The sequence below is a fragment of the Lingula anatina genome, chromosome 2, assembly GCF_051362555.1.
Source record: "Lingula anatina isolate TDL-2025a chromosome 2, LinAna3.0, whole genome shotgun sequence".
Classification (NCBI taxonomy): Eukaryota; Metazoa; Brachiopoda; class Lingulata; order Lingulida; family Lingulidae; genus Lingula; species Lingula anatina.
The window spans coordinates 42,896,582-42,920,969 of record NC_141768.1 but is presented as its reverse complement, the minus strand read 5'-3'; the positions used below and the strand labels follow the sequence as shown (position 1 = coordinate 42,920,969).

Genomic DNA, 24,388 nt, shown 5'->3' with positions numbered 1-24,388 from the left:
TTACCTTTCAGATGATATAAGTATTTTAATTTTCTGATCAGTTTGAAAATTTTTCTGATATACCTATCGAAGGCATTAAAGGACAATGTTCATGTAAAAATCCATTTCTCGAATTTTGAAGATACAGCACTCAATCTATACACTAGAGGTATGTTTTAATCGATCCCCGCCATTTAAAAATTATAAAAACAATCTATTAGTAGAAAAAAAGCGTTTTAGTAAACCTCACCTCAATATGCAAAAATTAAGCAACAGATCTGGGTCACGTGGTACTGTGACGACAATCACGATAAAGGTCTATGAGACTCAACTGAGCTGCATGGTGACGGAGAAGTTAAGGAAAATTGTGTTGAACGGAGTTGAGGAATTTTCGTTATGCCTCGGTGTGTTGCCGTGGGATTCACCAAAATTGCAGCTCTCGTTGACAATCTTTCTTTGTCTGTGACGGTCTTCTGTGACTTACTTACTAACTTCGGTGACAATAGTTGCGATGCTCTAGATCATGGTCACCTCAGGTGGTTTAGATCATATCAAGAGCTGGTAGTCTTTCAGATTAACTGTCATCAGTTGGCAAACTTACTGATTGCTGATGCATTTTAAATGCATTGTAGTTGACCAAAAGCTCGTTTACAAGAACCTGTTAATTATGCACCGCTGCAATTCCCAAGCCAGGTAATAACAGGACAGCGTAATCACAGCAAATGTACCTCATATAGTAGCTTAATTTCCATTAATAATAAAATCATCATTTAAGTCAAAAATATTCTTGCGATTTAATAACTATTTTAATTTACCCAGAACGGTATATTTATTTTAAAGGCGGTTAACTGAAATATAGTTTTATGATTTGTTTGTGAAAATTGCCCATGTCACCCTGTTAGTTTGGAGGTCTAAGCTGGATCAAGTCCGTGTTAAAATTCCTATGAAGTTGTGCAGGAAAAATTCTTCCTTTCTTTCTCTAGCTCCTCGGTAAACCTGGTGTTCAGATTTTATCTAGTACCCCCAGGTCTACGGGAGCTGCGCTTTGTAACTAACGCACAGGTAGATTTTTACCTGAGATAACTGGAGTAAAGCTTAGATAGAGAGTGCCTTCGATACAAGCAAGACAAATTGAATGCCATTTAACCCTCTAATTAAGAGGTAAAGGAAGTTCCAGTTAGATGGATGATTAAGATAGGACTTGTAAAGGTAACGGGCATTGTTTACCTCAGTTTAATAAAAGTATGCAAGACGGAGTGTCAGCGGTTTAATAAAATAAATTGAATTTCACAAATAACATGGACCTCATATGCAATAATCAACATTTCCCTTAACTCATTCAAATGCAGTGTTTTATACAACTTGGGATAACCATAATGAAATGCTTGTTAAAGAAATGACTAGACGGGAAATGGTTTTACACAGCTTCACGAGGATTTTGACCCCTCGGGTAAGAGATTTGAATGAGTATAAACTTTTATCAGAAGCCAGAGAAGGCATCTTACAGGTAGACAATGCAGCTCAGTTTGACAGCTAAGCACGCTCTGTTCTCCAGTGGCTCGATTGTCGTCATTGGACCACGTGACCACGTAGCTCATTAACTCCCAGGCCGAGCAAATAGGACGTTTTTTAAAGCCAAAAATTTACAAAATGAGCTTTTAATTTGTGTATTTGGATAAAGATATCGTTAGTTGGGCATGTTTTCTGAAGAATATGTTCCGTTCAGGCCATTCTGACGGCATGAAGGAAACCCTTTAAATTTATATATCTAGCACTAATCAAAACATCTTAGGTAGTATTATGACATCTTAATAACGTACTAATTTTAATGCAATAAATGGCAGCAGCAGAATCTGATCAGGAGAAAGACCTGTTCACTTGCGCTGCAACCTGGGGCTTTTAATCAAAATTACCGCAAATGTTTCTTGCATAAATTGGGCTATGGTGGCGCAATGCATCAATGAATCCAATGGTATAGTAATAAAGTGCCCATGTTCATGCTAAGCTATCGAAAGATATAAATACTTACATATACCCATTCCGCCGAAATTATAATTCGGCAAATGACTTGCCAATGAAAAAAATTATTTTCCTTTACCTCGATTCTGGGCACTGTAGGTGGCGCTCATCCAAGACACGACATGCAAAGATGCGCAGAGAGCCCGAATGCATCAGGTGTGAATGAGAGCACACTGAAGAGTGCAATAAAATACTGTACGTGATGACTGTGGGCACACCGTAAGCACCGTAAACCGTAACTGTACTTCGAACAAATTTGTAAAAAATATGAACATGTCCAGTTGTTTTGGTAAATTTTCTGAAAATGTGCCTGTCTGATGCTTTGCACCTATCTTTTAATGCGAGTCAAAAGAATTGCAGATGGTTTTAAAAATATAGGCTACATTTTATAAAATTCAGTCTAATATCTCTGATAAAGTTACAGATCCCACTGAAATTACAATCCGAAACTTGAAAGACGAATTTTTACCCGTTTTCCTTTTTATGCGTCTTTTAGCCTCACAACATATAAAACTTGCTATTCTTTTGTTTGTTTCTTTTTTTACTTATATGAATTTCTTTGACTAATCTTGCTATGACTAATCTTGCTAGTTGAAAGCAGTTTTGGTCATTTTAATAAGTAAGTTAAGGTTGAGGGTATCCGGGCAAACTATCTTAATTAGCGCATTAAAAATATTATATGGATTCAATTGTCATCTTATAACGAATGAGTACGCATAATCGTGGTTTTCCGAGCCTACAGCAGGTAAAGTAGTCTAAACAATCTGTTCACTGCGCTAGGAAGCTAAAAAGGCTGTGTAAGCAACATATGTTATTTTCCATCTCAGCCGCTTATTATGAGTCTATTATAAGGCGTTCATCTTGTTTTCAATACCCTCCTTGAGACTGAAAAAATATGCAAACAGAAAAAAATATTTGGAGAACTACCGATTATAGTTTGATAAGGATTGGCGGAAGTAGTTATAGTTAGTTCTTCTATAAGTAGACAATGTTTATACGACCTCAGAAAACCTACATTTCATGTAAAGGTATAAAACAACTAATTGCATGGCTTTAGGGTATGCACTATAAAGTAGATCATAAACAAAAATAGGCAATGGACTGTAAAGTGGCAAATGTTTCTTAATTCTTGCGGTAAAGAAGGTACAATGAGCCCCAAAAGTGAACTTGTTTGACTAGCGAATCAAAATCATTATCTGAATAGTGTAATCCCACCTTACACTTAATGACATCTCAGGCGTCCAGGTTTAAATGTTTTTCTAAAAAGAGAAGCAAACCACCTATATTTATTTAATGATTTCTGAAGTCGAATAATGATATATATATTCGTCTATACTTTATGGTCTACTGTATACCTCTTGGAAATGGTGACCTTTTTTTCTTTTAACATTCTTAACAGCACGTTTTGCGTTGTTTAGACTGGGTTTTAACGAAATAGTGCATTTTAATATCCAGTGCAGTTCCTTTTTTATTTACAGCAGCAAAAATGTAATCACCAACGTGTGAAGTAAAATAAATTACTTGAACCGCCAAGACTTCTTTCTTTTTTGTGTATTTCGTTCCCGTCGAGCGCTTGGATATTCTTCCCAAGGGGTGCCGCTTAACTTCAAGGAGCCAGTTGGTTTTATATATGATGGTATAGCATTGTTGCAGTTGAGAGGCTATTTAGATATTCCAAGTACGGATTACGCCGATGAGTGGAAAAAGGGATGTAAGATCCCGTTCATTTCTCAGCTTTATTGAAGACAAGTGATCTTCAGATTTGTTGATTACGCACCGAGTTCCATTAGATAAGCCATCTATTGCAAACTCTCTGCGTTGAAGGCACGTTCCCACCGCAGAAAATATAAACAGCTGTGTGAAACTTCATCAGAAAATTCACGCACATAGTTATAAAGTCTGATCACTCCAAAAGCTTACGCCTCTTACTAAATTTGTTTTCGGTGTTTGATGCTAACTTAACATTTTTCTATAGAGATATCCTTTGTTTTTATCAAACTGCACCAAATGAAGCATGTGCTCTTTAAAGTTCAAACTTCATGAGACGTGCCTCGTCTGTACAGTCACTCTGAGAGGCCGCAAGAATTTTCTGCCACTTAAGAACAAAATAAGTACCACTCACACGACAAGTACTTCCCCATGCTGTGTTTCTAATAACCACCACCTTTATATTTCTTACTCGCTTTTCCTCTTACTTTTATCATTTTTTTCTTTTTTTTAATTCAAATTTTTTATCAGAGCCCTTTTCTTTCGTAGATTTCTAACTAATTCTCCGAAAAATACTTGTAGACTTTAAATCTTTGGGAACTTACTTTTAGTTAAAATTCAATTCTATACTTTATACAGAGAAGAAATATATACGATTATATATTTTTAGAATGTCAAAGCAGAAACCAGGCTGACACGCGGTGGAATAAAAAACACCAACGTCAAAATATTGAGTAAAGAAAACGAATTATTATGGCCACAACTAAAACTATTAACAAAATAGGCGTAAGGAAAAAAATCCAACAGAAAGAAATGAATTTGTGTAGGATTTAAATAAACATCTGTGGGGGATATCTGATACCCACGTTAGACCAGCAATATAATAATAACCCAACAAAAATTGAACTTTATAAATCTACCTAAAATAATCAAAATTTGAACAAGTTAAACAGTTACAATGACTAAGTCAAGTGGTCAAGCAACAAAAGCAAGATTGTGTACAAAACCATGGGCACCACCTGTGAAGCGTTATTGGTGCGTTGAAAAATCTAAATAAAGAAAACAGCATCACAATTTATCGTAAACAATTCTCACAACATATACTCTTTTATGCAATCATTTATGAATAACGGCGTAAATGGAATGGAAGAAAATAATACAATAGAGAACCTGAGACCTATTGATTTAAGCGTGGTTCATGTAGTTGTATAGTCTACGACATTTTTCTTTGTATCCGTTGTTTATAGTCCCAAATCTCAGATCAGACTCATAAGTTTGGCAGCCAGAGTAGCGTTGACCCCTTCTCAACGTCACAGAAGTGACGAGCAGAATCACGGACCACTTCAACGAAAGAAACAGAAGAAACAGAAACCCACTCAACGAATCTTGGCTCCTGGCTGAAAATGTCCACAAAGAACAGTCATTTAATCCAGAAGAGACATTTGGAACCTTAGCCAGAGACTAAAGAAGAAGCCGAAAACGAACCAGGTATATAGTTACTGCGAACCCCATCAAGTGTTCTTTTAAAACAGCTAATGTACCTTAAGCAAAAATAATAGTGAGTGATAAACGAAGAGTATTTTGGTCTCAAAGAGTCGAGATGATCTTTAATACAAATTTCTCAGAAAATTTGATTTTTCAATTGTTTCATTAATTTATCTAGAATAATATTTGAAATAATTAAAACAATAAGCGTAAATATGCAATGTCTACCATAACAGAATAAAACTTAATTCTTTGACTTCAAAGCTTGATGAGATTCTTAATACATTTGAGAAAAAGTTATTTGACGTTTTCATGCTTGTTCTGCAAACCATGTACGATGATTGACAAAATAACTCAACACGAATGTTACTGTAAATAAACATAACGCAAACATTATTCAAGGTAAAATCGCAATATCAACCCCTCCATGAAGTTACGAAATCAAAGGTTTGTTTAAAAAGAAAACTAACGTAATAACGTAAAATAACGTAAAATGTCTGTAACACTGTTCACTATACAATGTTAGGTCACTATCAACTTAGTCACGTACCGACTGCAAATTCCACTATACTAATGTAAGAATAGCAATCCGTTACGACACATAAATAATGCCAAATTTACCTGTTACATCACGGATTATTTCAGCTGCGGTAACATGTAATTACATTTTACAATTGAATCGATTTCAAGCAGGTATATGCAATTCTATGATTAAGGTTCAGCATTTTCTAACGCAGGTTTTCAGAAATACGTACAACAAAACGTTTTTACACAGTTAAGTGGTTGATTGAATTGAACTAAAGTTACAATGTATATCTAAGTTGCTGGAGTTTTAATGATGGAATTTGATTAATTATTACCAATTATAATAGACGTAAGAGAAACGGAAGCCCTACGTGCTCTAGAAATAAGCAAACTGGATGATGCGGCACTTTATTCATATGCAGTACTTTAATCAAACCACTCCCTTCTATTCCCCAACCTAAATAAACGCCGACGGAGGAAACACAACACTAATAAAATATAAATACCTGACGATTACGTAACCCTTTATATGACAGAGGTTAAATCTCAACACTCATTTCGATCAATGTGTGACTCAATTTAAAAAGCAAATAGGGGCTGGTATGGTCTGGAGTCAGTGAAGTCATCTGCTCTAGAGGCAACCCAAAATTAATAATCATGAGCGTTACTGGCCTGGGTGGCTTGGGCATCTATCAGCTTATAAAAACATCCCTTGAGGAATAATTTCACACCACCTTGAGTAGCCAGAAATCATAGCCGACAGATACTGTTCAATACGTACAAGTAAATAAAATATATCTCGAAGGACTGTTGAACTTAGAGAAATATAAGACAAGCCAGAAGAATTATAGGTTTCATGTTCACTGTAATATACAAGGGGGTGTCGCTATAGGCAAAAGATTATTAGGCTATTACGTGCAAATAAAACACGCTCTGAATACCGAAATCTCTTACAAGTTGAACTTATCCAGGGCTGAATAGGTAGTATCTTACTGCTCCCGGGGCTGTTATTTGTCACCCCTCTAGTCATATTTCGTAAACGCAGCAGAACTCCACCATAAGAGCTATCAGCGTTTAAAAAGTTGCCGTAATAATGCTGCTGTCACAAATAATAGAATATTACAATAATTATGAACAATTCAAAAGTAGTACATTTGTTACATTTCATTAAAAGGTATTAAACGAAAAGAAGCTTCTAGTTGAATAGAAATATCGATGACAAACGCATTTCATTACTTTAGAAGTCATTCAAATAATATCTTGTAGTTCGCAAGACAGTAAAAAAATCAACAAAAAAGGCGATCGCCACACACTCTTCTTTCTTTAGTTTTAGAGCTTGAAGCCGACTATCAGATTTAAACATGGATGTGACAATACCCTCTGTTTGGCTATTGGCGAATTTAAGAAGAATACGGGCACTTGTATAGTAGAATCCACAAACAAATGTACCATCTCTGGGTGTTCCGTCAACAGCAAATTTTTAAAACAACTTAAATGGTTTCTCGCAAAATTATAAATGATCGAAAAAAAAAATATATATATATATAGGGAATGCGTATAATACCACTAACCATGGTTGAAATGTATAACTGTCAGTTTATAAGCGACACATGTACCAGAATTATCTGATGAAGTAAGAACGTTCTATAGCATTCTTTCGTAACATAAGCACCTTTAAGTAGTTCTTTTTCATACTAGTGTACTAAGCACACAGGGGCGCGGTGTATTTGGATTAATCATAAAGGTTGTTCACAACTCTTTGTATTTGGTATCCCTACGTCCGCTTTATGTAATCACATATAACAGAAATATGAAAGGAAACCATGTGCTTCCAGTACTCTGTTTTATTATTTTTATTGTTACATGGTTGTACAAAACAGTTGCCGTTAAAGGTAATACCACCATTAAGAATTTGCGAAAGGCCTGGATACACAACATAGACGAATTTACTCAAGTTAACTCATGATATATCATAGCAGCTCTTAAAACTATGACTTTTTATAATACTCAAATAATATCTTATACATGTTTAAAGGTTTCCAAAAGGAAATAACCATTTGTCGACCGAGTAAAAGAGCAAGAGAGACAGGAGAGGGCGTGGTCAAGGGAGAGGTCAAAGATAGCGTTTCATTAAAATCCTTCATAATACTGCAATATTTCTCAGATATTGCCTTACTTCTTATGTATACTTTAACACGTATCCAATGACTGGCAAGGTCCGGTCACCCATTACTGTATCCATTCATGCGATTTAAGTCTATAAACTACACAAAATAGTAACGTCCGCGCGTGACTAATTCCCTATAGCTGCCCATCCAAACCTTTGAAAGTGCAACCGTCTTTCTTCCTAATCTGGGCTTAAATTTTGCGTCTTACATTACACCCTGAGTTTCAATAATGCTTAGTTGGCTTATGTTATGCTTTTCTACCATTCTACCATTTTCTACCATTGTGTTGCCCGTCATAAGCCTTTATTGTGTTTGTTTCTCGTCGTAGTTCGTATTTACAAAGTTCGCCAAGCGTAGGATTTATTTGCCTGTAGCTCTAATATAACCACTTATACTCAACAGAGTTAGGTATTTTGAGTCAATGAATAAGGACATTCAAACTTGTGAATAGAGTTCACCCCGCTTTTTCAAGACAGAACAGCAAATATAGGGTTGACATTAAAATAAACAGAACGAGGGACCAGCAAACATACAGCCACTCTACAGGGATCAGACGCTCTGTCCTCACCTTGCGTCTATCTCTCTTTAAAGATTTTTGAAAGTGGGAAATATGTATTTTAAGCATTGAGGTAGGATTATCTATTCATTGAGAAATTATATGTTTAGCAAATAGACTATAGAATTCCTTGCAAAAAATGCAGTTAGTGATTTTAAGATTAAATTCTGCTACGCCCTTTTTTCTAATTTAGTGAATGGTTATATCGAAAAAAAACTGTTCTATGTGAACTGATTATTTTTCTCTGAACAATAAAAGAAAAGACATGTCCCTTCTTTGTCAAAGAAGACTCTCGTATTATTCTACTGATAAATAAATTAATAAAGGGAATGTAACGAGCAGAAAACTTGCAGAGGCATTTATTGGAGGCACCATATTCTTGGCCTAGACCCCATTCCCACAGATTTTAGATCGATCTATCCCTGTGGGGAGTCTAACTAGATTACTGTCAGCTTAGCCGGCTTAAATGTCTGTCCCGCCTACTAAAAGCTGTAAGGGGGTATTTAACTACCGTGCGCGCTCGGCTAACAGCAATTTAGCGTGAACCCCCAGGGAGCTAGGATCGTTATAAATCTATGGGAATGCACTCTTAGAGAACCTTTTTGAGACGGCTTGTTTGCTCATGAATGCCTTGACCAATCGCGTTAAGGTTTGCGCAAAAGCTATACAATACTTGTGTAAACTCAAACTTTCTTGCGGTAAATACCCATGGTACCGTTAGCCACCTATATGATGAAAGGGTCGAGACATTAGCTAACGTGATACTCTATCACAGTCATGGCGGCAAGCCCATAGTGTCTAACTTTAATGTCGAATTGTCGAGGTTAGGGAGTGAGGTGTCATGTCCTGTTCAGAAGACGAAGATTTGGAAGGAGGTCGAGGGGAAATTGATAAAGAGATTCCGTTATATATGTAAAGGTATGTCGATGTGGAGCTGATGGACACCTAGAGCTCAAAGTTAACTTGTCTCAATTATATCATATTGCAATTTATTAAATATTTCGGAGAGAGAGAAAGAGAGAGAGAGAGATGGAACTGTCATGGTTGTGCCGTGACATATAACATGAACTAATTGTAAGTCAACGCATGGTAAATGCAATAGTTTTTCGTGTCTCTAAACCAAAAACTGAACATAAGCCTGCCTCTTTTTTGTCCGAGATTTTAGTGTTAACACGAGGATAGTGCGTCTTTATGTTAAATAATGTTCTAATTTTCATAAAATTATCAATGCCTGTCAGTACTATTTGTTTTACTGACACTTTATTTGGAGGATGTCTTGGTTATGATCTTGTGACTAATGCTTCATAACACGTGATTCTCTAGAACTATTGTAGGCTATGAATAAAAAAATGCCCCCTCATATTCCCACGCTCCTACTCTTTTTGGCGATTCTTCCTGTGGCTATTCCTCCTTACTTCGAACAACTATCCTTGCTCACTGAAATTGCCCTAACTGCAATTGCCGAAAAATTACTTCTCTAAATATTACATCACGCCGCGAAAAAAAAATCAAAACTCGTATCAGAAAAAGCAGCTGGGTTAACATAAAGGGTGAGATGAAGGCTCTGAATCGAAGTTAGTAATATTGCCTGTTGAGTTGCACGCCGTCCATGAATAATGTTTCTGTCTAGGTCGTTAATCAGCGTTTAATTGTGGCACCTGCTTTCTCTAAAAACATGGAGCCAAGATAGAAAGAAAACAATGCTTTCGCGTGTCACGGTTTTTGAAAAACACCTTGATTTGAAATTCGAACGGTTAATTTTGTTTGTTTTAAATTTGACTTCAAACTATTCATAAATGGTATACGGATTTTTAAAAAGTAGAAAGGAATGAAAACTGAGCATTCCATCTTAAGGGAAACATGAAATAACACTTCATTTCAAGTAGCGTATCAAACGAATGGTCAAGACGTTACATTTTACAGCACGAAGTAAATATTAATTTAGCTGATCGTGTAAACTGTTGAGAGCGCCTTCATTTATTTCCAACAAATAACGTTAATAACGTTAACATAAAACATTTGACCCTCATTGACAGAAAGAGAAAGACTCACAGAATGGTAAATTTATCAGCAAAGTCTGGAGGCGTAATCTTGTCTTCAGGGGAATATCAGCAATAAACTGCAAGAAGAGATTTTGTTTACTATGCAGAATACTCCTATTGAGGGGGAGTCAAAGGGTGATCAGGTGTCACGGCTCACCGAACCCCCTCCGCTTCAGGCAGCAACGCGTGAGAAAAAGTTTTCAAGCACTTAAAGCCTATCTGTTATAAATTTTCTCAGCAAATTTGCTTGATGAATTCGGTATAATTGAGCATCTTAGTTATATCACACCTGTTGACATTTTGAAGAAAAGCTAACTGTTTCGCTGTTGTCATGCTCATTATAAATTGATGGCCAAACAAAAGCAAATTTGAGACACCAATCTAAACCTCTTTAATCTTAAAATCCCTAAGTCAATTTGTTTGACGGGAAAACAATTTGTAGTGGATTTTCAATAAAAAACAAAATGAATAAATGACAATTAATGAACATTGAATGAGACTCCAAGGACCAAGGCAATTTTAATGGAACGTTAAGCAGTAGATAATTGTGCTTTTCGCTTGCTTGAGAAACAAATTGTAAATTCCTTTCATAAACACGTTAAGAAATTACGACACATTTAGCATAGACATTTAAAAAAAATGAAATAAAACTAAGATGTTGATGAAACATTCTATAATACAGACAGAATTACAACTACCTATTTAAATTACTAATTGAATTGTAGAATATGAGTTTATATGTAACTAGATAGAATTTGCTAAATATAAATTCACCAATAACATTTCAAATTTTCCTTTTTTCAGCTCTAACAAGATGGCACCGTTTACTGAATATTTACGACCCATCCTTAAGAGCCTTCGAAGCGACGATGACTCCTTCGACAGGCTCAACCACAGGTACTCGGCGGCGGTCCTGCTCGTGTTTGCCCTTTTGACCACCATGAAGCAGTACGTCGGCGAGCCTATTCTTTGCTGGGTGCCAGGTAGATTCACAGGAGCCATGGAAGACTATACGAACGCCATGTGCTGGATTTCAAACACCTACTGGGTTCCGTTTGAAACAAGAATTCCCAATCCAGACGACCCCAAGCCGCATATTGCCTACTATCAGTGGGTTCCCATTGTCCTCCTTCTGCAGGCTTTGCTTTTCAAATTACCTTGTGTTGCCTGGCGGCTGCTAAGTTACAATTCAGGAATAGACATCCAGGCCATGTTCAAAAAGCTAGAAAGAGACGAGATCATAGAGCACAAGAAAATGAAGAGCAACGTTAAAGAGGTAACCCGTTATTTAGCGCGTTATCTAGACGCTACTCGAGACCAGCCCCACGGATGCTGCGCCTGGGCCCGTCGTATAATGAGTAGCTATCTTTGCGTGTGTGTAGGGAAACGCAGAGGAAATTATCTCTACATGTTGTTCTTATGGATTAAGATTTTGTACATGGTGAACGGTCTTGGTCAGATGTTTCTCCTAAACGCGTTTCTTGGCACACAATTTACCATGTATGGCTACCAAATAATAGAAGATCTCATAAACTGGAGGGACTGGACGGAAACGGGACGGTTCCCCAGAACAACATTATGTGACATCAAAATACGCGAATTGGGGGGCAACATACACCGCCACACCATTCAATGCGGACTGCCTATTAACTTCTTCAACGAGAGGATCTACATGTTCCTCTGGTTTTGGCTAGTGTTTGTGTCAGCTGGAACAATATTTGGGTTCTTTACATGGATGAGTCTCTTCTCGGTCAATGAACGGAAAGTGTTTGTGAAGAAAACGATTTCCATGACCGGCAAAGGCGACTCCATTGAACAGAACCGAGACACTAAACGGTTGAAAAACTTCGTTACCAAATATTTGAGAATGGACGGGGTGTTTGTGCTAAAACTTCTTGCCAAGAACACTAGCGATGTCGTGATTTCCAGAGTGGTGTATAGCCTATGGAAGAGATATCTGAAACGCCACAAAGAACTCCAGCCTGATGGGATGCCACTAACTCCAAAAGCAAACGACGCTTCCAGTCCCAGCGCTCCACCAACTGATGCAGACGACAGTGAACCTCCTAAAGGCCTTTGATTTATCAAGAAATCATTAAAAGTGGACGAAGTAAAAATGCACTTTGTCTGTGCGTTTTTGAAAATCTTAACATTCCAAACTATGACATTTTTTTCACCCATGACAAGAACAACTGATCCATTTATACATGTATTGTATGTAAAAAAATGATTTTTTATTATATTTTTTGTATACATATCTAAGTACAACGAATATTTAACCCATTTAATGTATAGCCAGTGGATGAAATCAGCCGTAATCTGTCATAGGTGATGGCATTTCTAGGCACTTTTATTATTGCATATTTTAAAAAATGGAGTTTGAGTTGTGAAAGTGTAGAGATTGTAATATTATGGTTTATGGATTGAATTTATTTAATTAAGATGACAAGCCATCTCCATCAATCATGTGACCAGTTGTCTAAAACCCGTACAATCAGTTTTAAGCGATTCCTTCTACCCACCCATTATGCACAAATAATTACGACAGCTTTGAAAAAATATTATTAGTAATCGAGACGTTCGCAAACACCATAAATCAAAATACTGAACGCGATGATAAGACTAGTGTAGAAAGTCCCATTCATCCATATCATGTTTGTGAATTTAGTGCATAAACAAAAAAGAAATCATTCTACGGTAGTTTGTGTATGGCAGTGTTTCCAAAGCAAACAGTTAGAACTGCGGCGTGGTAGCAGGTTAAATACAGATTGTGCAATTAAGGTGCTACCTTTGTGATGGAGGAATGATATCAATTCTCATTTTAAACCGTCGATCTCAATATTAACATTCCTGTATTGTTAGCAAGGTAGTTGATGTGACGATTGCGTATTTTGGCCACGTATCTGGAGGCAAACACGGGCGGATAGGTTGCCAATGGGCGTTGGAGGAAGCGCGTTAAGTTTTGCCTCATGACAATAGGTTAATATACTATGTAAGCAAAACGACGTCATTTTTCACAAAGTAAATCTTAAATACAAATGTTTGTTAGGTACAGTGTATTTCACAGTAGCGTGAAGTACTATTGGTTGTCTTCCATATTTTATTCAAACATTAGATATGGCTATTTTGCAGGTTTTGTTCCATTTTAATATATGCTGTTTTGTAGTAATGATCTAACGCTTTTCACTAGACTTGTTAATTTGACCTAAATGTTATAATTCTGAGAAAATGTATACATTATTAGACAATCAATGCAAATTGATAATCAAATACTACTACAATGCATTTTTTCACTTAAAGCTCACGATAACTTATTTTCCATATATTACATAGAATGTCTTTCGTCCAACTGGGTCTTATGTAAGGTAATGTCCGCATTCGCCCTTGCTCACTTGATATTTTTATTGTACATAATGTCCAGTATGTCCAATATTTGAACGACTTAGGAATACACATTTTAATCCGTCCAAGGTAGTATATTTAAAGATTATACACCGCTTGTCAACTCAGTTAACACAGTATTTTAATAACTTGCAAGATTACAGTGGTCATATTTTTCATAACAGTAGAGCAATTCCACAGCCAGAGAAAGCATTCCAAACCAATTCTAATTTCTTGAATCTGTGTTTGTGCAATTGCCAAATAGAAAAATTTATGTTTATACCTTATCATTCCGTCCTTAAGAACGTTTTATATGGTGTTTTTATATGGCTGAGGCCTATGTTATACCATACATTGAAAATCACAATAGATATTGACATATCTGGCTTTTGTGGAACATGTTTGAACAATTTAACTTTTTATATTTTGAATTCTGTATTTATAACGTGTTTTATTCACTTGTTCATTATTAAATTTCATACACAGTTAGTGTTACTTTACAGCGAAATATGTGTGATATGTCTGACTGCCACTTTTTTCATGTTTCAAACATGCTGAAAAATAGACATATTCAAAGTTATGTTGTTTTACATTTGGTCTCTCTGAATAAGGAGATTTGTTTTTGAACATTTGTATTGCACTTTAATTGCCACTGTTTCATAATGTCCGTCTAAACGATGTTTTTGTAGATGTCACATTTGCACACACACTTTATCCAGAATAAAAATAAGTAAATGGAATTAATGTTTCTGATTTCGATTTATCTGTAAATACACATGTATATAACGAGCCAACTGAAGCTTGCGCGTGTTGACAACCAATCTGAGTTAAAACATTTTAAAAGGAATGTACACCGAATAACTGTGATAACAAGGGCTTGCATATTAGACTTGTTAGTATTAAGTTTACTATCGAAAATATTTTTTAAAAACGTTGTAATACAAAAAAAAAAAAAACAACAAAAACAACATAAAATGAGACCTTTGTTATATTTATATATACAATTCACACACACACACACACACACACACACACACACACGGAATAACCCATTTATAAATGCGCACAGGAAAGCCATGCAGTAATGTCATCATGCCTTGTTTTAATTTTAACTTTCAGTCGGGAAGAACATCTGAAATACGAGGCAATGCAGAGACTGGCAATGACGAGAATTGGCAAACGAAATTTAATACATTTTGTTTAATAAAGGGAAACGCTGTCGTTGAAAATTGACATGAAGTGTCAAACACGCGTTTAGAAATCATTTGACGGAATATCTGAGCTAAGGAGCCGTCCCTTTTGTCTCAATGTCATGCACAAAATTACGTCATTTGAAAACAGAATACAATTCGTGGGTATATTTTCTGGACGTTCACACACACAAGAAACGGTATCTTTTTAAGAAAGGTTAAAGGGAAATTCAAAGATCAAAGAGAGTTTTTGTAAAGAAGCATTACATTATGGCACATAAAATGATTCAATGTAACGACAAATATTCACCCATGTTTGCTGAACGTTAAAACCTTCAAGGGGGTGACATATGCACGTGAAGTTTTAAATAACACCCCCAACAATGGCCACTGCAAAGACTAACCGATTCGAAAACAACCCTTCATTCAAGGACACACTTACATAAATATAAATCTACATTTCTGATGAAAGGAAAAGAAGAATAAATTCAAGGCTCCATTTGCCGCAGTTTTAGAACAACTAAGCATGTATTTTTTCTTCTGGTTCGGCTATTTTCTGCTTACAATGCTTCTTTCTGCCCACTCGTAAAGGTCAACTCGATTAATATCCACGTCAGTAATTCACATTTTGAAAATCCAGACATGGATTACAAAACCCTTAACCAAAGAAAACAACAACGGACTTTGAAAGGGGGAGATTTGCATATCAATACTTTTATCAACAAATACCCATGTTGGCCTCCCTTCTTATAGAACGGTCTGGTGCTGCGGACATGGTACACAAGAAGATGGAGACGCCGCTATTTTGAACTACTTCTGATGAAACATTGAGGAAAAGTAATCAAAACATTTCATTTCTTAGCATTAAAACATGTAAGTATTAAGCATACTGTGTTCTAACGCGAATATGTTATCTTGCAATAATAAGAAGGGAAAATCGAGCGAAAAGACAGAGTTAATTGGCCCATTTGTTAACTTTAACATTTCTGCACATATTGCCTCCAAGATTAAAATGAGCAATTGGCCAATATTCTACCCTCTGAAGTAGAAAAACTCCTGCTAGGATAGCGGCATATACACTGTTTATCAGAGGCATAGTGAAAGGAAGGAGGGTATTCAAATGTTGTACTCTAACGGATAGCCCAGGGAATATATGGTTAAGTTTTGATTTGGCACGTAGACAAATTGGGGTGCAATTGTTAAACACAAATGTAATGTGACATTAGAACCCACAAGTCTCTCTAAATCGCCCGGAAAGAGGAATTTAATAACTTTTGACAAGCGCACAAGCATCCAAACTGGTCTTTTTAACTGATCAAATTTAACGACATTATTTACATAAAGTCCTACTTTTCTTTCAAACATATTCGAAAAACGTTCATTAATATCAACAACTAAAGATTTTATATCAGTCACCTTATGATCTATTTGTTTTTGTTTCCAGCAAAATGATTTCCGAAAGCATTAGTGTGATGCGGAAGATCTTCCAAGGTCTTCGAGCAGACGAGGATTTCTACAATCGCCTTAGCAACAGATGGACGGTCATTCTGTTGATTGTCTTCTCTCTGTTCATCAACATGAAGCAATACGCAGGGTCACCAATCATCTGCTGGGTCCCAAAGCATTTCCCATCGTCCTGGAAGAAGTACACAAATCAGATGTGTTTTATCGAGCCGATGTATCACGTGCCCTTTCAAGAGAGGATACCAGATCCTGACTTGCCAACGCCTCATTTTACATATTACATTTGGATCCCTCTCGTCCTTCTTGTCCAAGCCGCCATGTTCTATGTTCCAAGAGCGATTTGGCGCCTCATGTGTGGATCGGCTGGGGTTAACGTGAGAAGTATTGTACTCATCATGGAAAAAGAAGAAAATATGAATAATGATAAAAGAAAAGGCAATGTCGATCTGGTGACCAGGTATCTTGAAAGATTTTTGATGCGATCGCGGAAATACAAGTTAGATTTTAAGGGATACGTGAGACGCATTCTTGTTGGCTACTGGTGTTTTTGTGTTGGACGTGCCAAGGGTAATTATCTCTTCTTCTTATTCTTGTGGTGCAAAGTACTCTACGTTTTAAACATCATTGGACAGATGTTCTTGCTGAACGCTTTCCTCAGCACCGATTTCCATTCCTTTGGCACAGAGATCATGGCAGACATAATGCAATGGCGGGACTGGACAGAAACGATGCGGTTCCCCAGGGTCATTCTTTGTAACCTGAAGATCCGCGTCCTGGGTGGAAACATCCATCGCCATACACTCCAATGTGCGCTGCCCGTGAACTATTTCAACGAAAGAATCTATTTGTTCATTTGGTTCTGGTTTCTGTTTCTCACCGTTGCCACAATTATGGGTTTCTTCGTCTGGCTCAGCATGGTATTTACTAGGGAAAGGCAGCACTTTATCGTTAACTCCTTAAGGATTAAGGGACTTATAAAGAGTGGATACAAGCCACACAGAGAAGATATTAGGGAGTTCGTGGAGGACTACCTAAGAATGGACGGTGCGTTCCTCCTGAAGCTCATGGCTAGGAATACTAGCGATATAGCAGTGGCAGACGTGGTATGCAAACTGTTCAAAAGGTTTCAGAACAGAAAATACAACAACAACTTTGATAACGATGGCGAAGGTATTCCAATGACTGAAAACGAAGCACCAGGCCGGCCAAATGGAACATACCCGAAGCTACCAGAACATCAAGACTGATGAAGTAAATCTAAATAACGTGCGTAATATATGTTGTTGAGGTTCATGATTTAAAAGGCAGAAAGATCAAATGGGGGAAAACAAATCTCATTGACTTGTTTATAATGGTCTGATTGCTACACAGCTTCCGTTGGCAAATTTATTACAAAAACGACGACTTTGTATCAAAATCGAATGGCTCAGTTGGCTTATCACCCGCACATCACATCAGTTTTACACTGCTTGTAATTAATGTCACCTGGAATGTAATATATATTATCACCCAAGAACTGCCATTAGCCAAGCGACGTTTAAGATTCTTTAAACTGTACATGTCTGACCATATAAACTATAGACAGCACATATTCAAATTCACTGCTATTTTGAGTTTAACTTGCATGTGCTTGCTATGATAATTTGATCTCACCTATAAATGATTATAGTTCAGTTTGTCTTTTAGTTCACGCAAATTGGGAATGGCTGTTTCCAACTCATTTTAAACCAGTCAAAATGTTGACATTTGGCCGATTTATGATATATTTAGGATGCCTGGAAGAGACGGGAATAATGTATGGGGCAGGATCCGCATATTTTTATGCCTTTTACTGTACATAACATGCTTTATTCAGTGTAGCGTATGCATCTACATGGTAGATTAAAATGTACATGTCACACATTTACGAATAAAACACTTATATTTTTTGTTTTCAAATAAAACCAGTGTTTGTTGATTTAAGTCCCCAAAGCTCCTTAAAATTCAGTGGCGGAGATGGGGGGAGGGGGTCAGGGGGTCCTGACCCCCCTTCGATTACTGAAAAAAATCACCCCAATGCTACCATCTTGAAATTAGTATTTTGACTAGCTGAATCATAGTTCTAAACCGTACCAAATGGCACCGTTCGACCTCTAAAATACCAAAATTTTCGCATCCGCGGCCTGTCAATTCTAAAAACCGGACCCTGCCCTTCAAATAATCATGAATCCGCCACCGTTAATGCAGTAATTGACATGGGTTGCAAATAATTTACTAATATCAGAAATATGTATACGTAACGGGGAAAAAGAAAAAAAACTGAAGCATAATTTCATAATGGAAGTTTGCGTCTTTAATGTTTAAGGTACTTAAATGTATAAACCGAACCAGTGCGTCATGTAAGGTACCATTTAGAGAATCGTTTCCTACTATTCTCGAAGGATAATAAATGAAGATGGTTTGGTAACATAGAAAAAATAAATTTCAGATTCATTTTTGTAGCCAAATAAAGTACTTTGGAACATATCAAGACAAAAATATAAAATAAATGAATAAATCCACAGTGCTACAGGCAAAGGCACACGTAATAATATATATCTGGGTACGTTTCATGCTCCAACGCATTTAGTGCTATTGATTTTCGCAACCGGGTCTGTCTCTACTGACGCATTTTAATGGAATATCGCTGCCCTACAGATCCAACATGTTCTATGGCACACTGGCAACATAGCACTAAACTGCTATATGTATAAAAAAGATTAACCAATCAATGAAGTCGACATGTATAATATAATCAACGTTAGAACTAAAATAATAATAATATATAGTAAGTGGGGCAGGTTTAGTTCTGCAAGCGTACCCAAGCGAACTGCAAGCATATAAGTGTTATTTACCAGTATGGCCGCATTTAGAACAGTGGACTAACTAGTCCGAGGGTCAAATATAGCCGACCCGCTTGAATACTTCTCCATGGGAAATCTATTCAGTGTCTATTAGCAGATTAGACGGCAAGTTTTAAAGTGGGTCGCCATATTTGACCCTCGGACTAGTTAGTCCACTGTTCTGAATGCGGCCTATGTGTATAGAGTAGGCCTACTCCATTCCAGTTTTTTTATTTTAATCTCAAATAAACACAAAGGTCTAATAATACATATTGCATCCTTCAAAAGAGGAAGGACAAGGTTTCTTTTGCAAAGTACCCTGTAACTATTATCTGATTTTAAAAAACTTCCGTGGGGATACTGCATTTACCAGTACAAGATTAAATGAGCTCATTTCTATGAAAAAAAGCTTGAATTAAATGCTCTCATGTAGCAGGCATTTGCTCATAGTATTTAAATTAGTTCTTCCAAAGACCGTAACGGCTGTGACTCTCCTTTAAAGATGTAACAAAGTAGGACCAACGATGATAAGAAAATTTCAGCCACATTTTCTTCATCGACCATCAAATAAATTAGCTTCGTAATAAGATCCGAAAATATCAACCCCTTCTTGGTGAATTTGAAAAGAAATAAATTTGCATTGTAAAGCTTTTCAATTCCTTGGCACGTGCCCCTCTGCTAATCTAATTTGGTGTAGGTTCATGAGATGCGATATGGTGTGTGTCAAAAATATGTCGCCCTCGGTGACCGTGTATAGGTATACTCTAAGAACCCAGCTCAGAGGTCACGGATCATATATACAAACAACTACCGAATGATTACAAAGATTTCATGCCCCGGGAAGGGAAACGGGCAGACTTGCCTGCAAACAAAGTACAGGGGTGTTTTCAGACAATACATCTTACAACGGATCTTCCAACTGGAGTAGGAAGGCAATTAAAATACCGGAGAAAGCGTTTGTTATGTAGATCTGAAACGAATAATACATTTCCCCCGCTGTTTACATAGGACATTGTGAACCTGCCTTTCATTCAGCGAGCAAAGTTGTGTATGAATGAATAAGCACTGTGTGAGTAAGATTAAGATTAATAATACAATCATATTTATAGGATTGGTCCCCAACGAACGTAGACTGTGCTGTACGTGTGTACAACATAACGCAAATTGTTGGCAGTTTCTCGGAATTTCACCTTATGAGAGATAAAATACGGTAGTCTATCAAATTGGCGGCATTATAACGGCTTAACGTGAAACGGAGGTGTTTGCCAGTTGAGATTGCTGTTTATGATACTCAACTCACCCGAAAACACGCTGAGAACAACAAAGAAGGCAAGTTACATATTCGAATTCGGAAAAATTAAACATTCTCGTTTTCAGAACTAGTTTTGAACTTTTTTTTTCTTCGTACAGAGTTATATATAAATATGAAGCTTAACAACATTACTTTGGACATATCAGTACTATTCTTATGTGTTATAATTTGATATAACTGATCAGAACTTTTAATTTTTATTTTCACTTGACTGAATTCAAAATCTGCTGACCAGGAGTAGGCTACGTTACGCATACGTTGTATCAGAGGGAAAAAACAATATGTTAATATGTGCTATCTTTGAGGACACATCTTCAGCAATTACCAATTCTGTACATTTCTTTAGTGAATATATGATACAATTTATGTCATTGTAGCTTGAGAGAAAGAGAGAGAGAGAGAGAGAGAGCGCTTGAGCTTTAGCATACAAACACACCTCTCGTCTTTTACTCGGGTTAATCTGTTGGTCTATACACACAGTAAAATAACGCCCAAGTGTACATTGAAATGTTGAGTGCACGTTGATCTCACACACACAAAATGAATTCGGATACAGTCTTAAAATTTCTAAATTCAATACCGTATAAAAGACTTGTGGCATTCACCGTCTGCCGATCATAAATCATACGGTAAATCAGGCCCCTCTGGAAGTCATTTCGTTAGGTCTGTACTGGAGGGAAGTTTTAAACATGTTCATCATATTTTTCCTAACAGTGTCCTATTAGGAATAATTACCACAAAAGGGAATATGTGTGGTTGTAGCAGTTATTCTTTTCCTATGGCCAAATTATATTGGGCAGTTTGGTACTTATGTGAAAGCAAATGCTCAATATTTAGATCAGAAGGCATACTTTGTAATCACGATGAGATCCAACCACCGCAAAAGATTATCAAAATACGTTGACAACCACGGCCACCGCCTCTTGGCCATTTTTACGCTGAATAGAAACCAACGTTTTATGATAAATATTCATCCTCATAGAGGCAATATGAAATAACTGTACTCTGTACTCTGATAAACTGTTGTATAACAAGGTGTTCAGATACCTGCTACAGGTAACGGCTGATGTAATAGCAAAGACTTGTTGCTAATTTGAAACCGCGGTTCTTTGCATAGCAGAGTTATTTTAATTTGTTTGTGGTGTAGAGCATATCAATTTCATGCGCGTTATAGTTAGTAAGCTTTCGCCTTGGTACAGAGAAACAGTACATAAAAAGTGTAATGTTAGAGTAAAACCAGCACCGATTTTTTGTTTAACTATAAAACATCCCAAATCAAATATACAAACTCTTCGGGTGACATCCACCAGGGAGGTAACGGTGCATGTCAATTTTAGTCACAAGTGCGTTAAGAAAGGTGTCATAAAAATAATTAAAGTGTGTGTGTTGTTTAAATAATACTCACCGGCTCGACAAATGACACAATGTAAACTAACCAGAATAATGTTGTATTGGGCAAATATATTAACGGTACCTTGATTTCTAAAATAAAAGGCTGCCCTGTCTGCCAGGACAAAAGGAGGTGTGTGAGGGGCGAGAGGGAGATCCTGAATGCTGATCCCCAGATAAAATTATTCCCCAAAAAGGTGACGAGGTATATAGCCACAGAATGTTACGTTGTCTGACTCCCCAAAATATAGTGGCTGTTCCATACAGGAACTGTATGAAATCATATTTTCATGTCCTTTTGTTTCCTTTTCAGCAAAATGATTTCGGAGAGCATCAAGGTGATGAGAAAGGTGCTGCAAGGTCTTCGAGCAGACGAAGACTTTTACAACCGCCTCAGTCACCGATGGACGGTTTTGATTCTGGTGGTCTTTTCTTTGTTTGTCAACATGAAGCAGTACGCAGGGTCCCCCATCATATGCTGGGTTCCGGATAAATTTACCAGCGCATGGAAAAAATACACGAATCAGATGTGCTTCATAGAACCCATGTACTTCATTCCGTTTCAAGAGAGGATACCAGATCCTGAATTACCAACGCCACATTTTACATATTACATTTGGATTCCTCTCGTGCTTCTCGTACAAGCCGCCATGTTTTATGCACCTCGCGTCGTCTGGCGTTTGATGTGTGGTTCGGCTGGAATAAATATCAGGAGTATCATACTGTTATTAGAAAAAGAAACTATGAACAATGAAAAAAGAAAAAATAATGTTGATCTCGTCTGCAAATATATTGAACGTTTTCTTGGTCGATGTAGAAAGTACAAAATTGACTGTAAAGGGTATGTGAGACGCATTCTTATTGGCTACTGGTGCTTTTGTGTCGGACGCGCTAAGGGCAATTATCTCTTCTTCTTGTTCCTCTGGTGCAAGGTGCTCTACGTTTTAAATATAATAGGACAGATGTTTTTACTGAACTGGTTTCTAAGCACCGACTTCCATTCCTATGGCACTGAGATAATAGCAGACTTCATGCAATGGCGGGACTGGACTGAAACTTCACGATTCCCCAGGGTCATTCTTTGTAACCTGAAGATCCGCGTCTTGGGTGGAAACATCCATCGTCATACAGTCCAGTGTGCGCTGCCTGTGAATTATTTCAACGAAAGAATCTATTTGTTTATTTGGTTTTGGTTTCTGTTGTTGACCATTGCCACAATCATGGGGTTTTTCATATGGGTCAGTTTAGCATTTCAGAGGGAAAGGCAATATTTTGTCAGGAATTGCCTTAAAATAAAGGGACTTCTTAAACCGGGTAGTAAATCGGACAAAAATGATCTCAACGAGTTTGTCAGAGACTACTTAAGATTGGACGGAGCGTTCATTTTAAAACTTATGGCCAGAAACACAAATGACATTGTTGTGGCAGATATCGTTTGCAAACTTTTTAAGCGATTCCAAACGAAAAAATACAAAAACAACAATGGTGATATTATAGACCCTACCACCACCACTGTGAATGGAGGCCTACGGAATGGAGGACATCTGAAAGAAGTCTAATGATAGCATAAACATCCGTTAAAAAGAGACAACAGGAACTCGTTTAATTCTTAATTAATTTGTATACAATTTCCACTTTATTTCTGGTTTAAAATGCACCGAGTGTTCACTGTGTGGATGATTTTTAATATTAGGGTCATGTTACTTAACGGCTGTAAATTCACCTTTCCACTGAGTGAAAACATTTGATAATTTCACAGTTTGGTCACAGTTTGATGTTAGAGTTTACTTAAGAGTCTACAGACTTCACAGCACTGATTCAGTTCAGGTGAAATCAAGATAATTGTGAAACCCGCTCCATTTCGTAATAACGAATCTTTCAGGTCACTTAAGAAAAGACAAGTAGGCCTAATTGCTCAAATAACATCAATGCATAATAAATACATGAATGAAGGGACAATAAAAAGATTAATTAAAAAAGTGTCTTAGTTATCTTTTTATTCACTTTAGCTAATAAGACGCCACATTGCATTGTATATGAAGAAAGAAAACTAAGGATCGTGATTTAAGACAACTATTATAACGCTAAAAAAATCCAAAATAGGCCTAATAGTAAAACATTTTAAAAAAGTTTTAGGGCCTACATATTATTTTAAACCCAGGTAAAACTTAATAATTGCTCGCACCGTAGATCTAGGGGCCTATAAAAAAATCGACCCAGCTTCTTTTTTCCGTGAAACACCATAGGTTAAACAAACTAAAACAATACTTGAGCAGTAGCTCAAAAGCACAAAGGAAAATAGTATTGGGG

The 24,388-nt window shown here is 36.8% G+C and overlaps 4 protein-coding genes across 12 annotated transcripts in view; 3 read left to right on the top strand and 1 right to left on the bottom strand.

Moving 5' to 3' along the window:
* The window catches only part of LOC106153350 (protein unc-79 homolog), a 43,119-nt gene extending 41,020 nt beyond the window's left edge, over positions 1 to 2,099 (bottom strand). For 7 of the 8 annotated variants that reach the window (XM_087003316.1, XM_087003320.1, XM_087003319.1 and 4 more), the window contains exon 1: positions 2,009 to 2,094. The gene's annotated coding sequence lies outside the window, so the exon portion shown is untranslated. Of the gene's footprint in view, positions 1 to 2,008 lie in introns of all 8 variants that reach the window. The other variant, XM_087003317.1, reaches the window with a different exon arrangement.
* A 2,856-nt stretch (positions 2,100 to 4,955) lies between these two features.
* Positions 4,956 to 14,602, top strand: LOC106150827 (innexin unc-9). Of its 2 annotated transcripts, none has more exons than XM_013523828.3 (2): positions 4,956 to 5,193; positions 11,286 to 14,602. In XM_013523828.3, exon 2 carries the CDS (start codon positions 11,296 to 11,298, stop codon positions 12,559 to 12,561), a length of 1,266 nt encoding a protein of 421 aa, XP_013379282.2. In that variant the 5' UTR covers positions 4,956 to 5,193; positions 11,286 to 11,295; the 3' UTR covers positions 12,562 to 14,602. The 2 variants fall into 2 exon arrangements, with proteins under 2 accessions (XP_013379282.2, XP_023930288.2); XM_024074520.2 differs by lacking the exon at positions 4,956 to 5,193 and adding an exon at positions 9,133 to 9,357.
* Positions 14,603 to 15,802: 1,200 nt separating this feature from the next.
* LOC106150830 (innexin unc-9) lies at positions 15,803 to 18,459 on the top strand. Its single transcript, XM_013523831.2, has 2 exons — positions 15,803 to 15,925; positions 16,497 to 18,459. Exon 2 carries the CDS (start codon positions 16,501 to 16,503, stop codon positions 17,761 to 17,763), a length of 1,263 nt encoding a protein of 420 aa, XP_013379285.2. The 5' UTR covers positions 15,803 to 15,925; positions 16,497 to 16,500; the 3' UTR covers positions 17,764 to 18,459.
* Positions 18,460 to 20,477: 2,018 nt separating this feature from the next.
* LOC106150829 (innexin unc-9) lies at positions 20,478 to 24,034 on the top strand. Its single transcript, XM_013523830.2, has 2 exons — positions 20,478 to 20,706; positions 22,392 to 24,034. The coding sequence occupies exon 2, from the start codon at positions 22,396 to 22,398 to the stop codon at positions 23,635 to 23,637; it is 1,242 nt and encodes a 413-aa protein (XP_013379284.2). The 5' UTR covers positions 20,478 to 20,706; positions 22,392 to 22,395; the 3' UTR covers positions 23,638 to 24,034.
* Positions 24,035 to 24,388: the final 354 nt, after the last annotated feature.

What these genes read in the sequence shown, in the direction of transcription:
- LOC106150830 (XM_013523831.2), top strand. Translation starts at nt 16,501, where the DNA reads ATGATTTCCGAAAGCATTAGTGTGATGCGGAAGATCTTCCAAGGTCTT.
- LOC106150829 (XM_013523830.2), top strand. Translation starts at nt 22,396, where the DNA reads ATGATTTCGGAGAGCATCAAGGTGATGAGAAAGGTGCTGCAAGGTCTT.
- LOC106150827 (XM_013523828.3), top strand. Translation starts at nt 11,296, where the DNA reads ATGGCACCGTTTACTGAATATTTACGACCCATCCTTAAGAGCCTTCGA.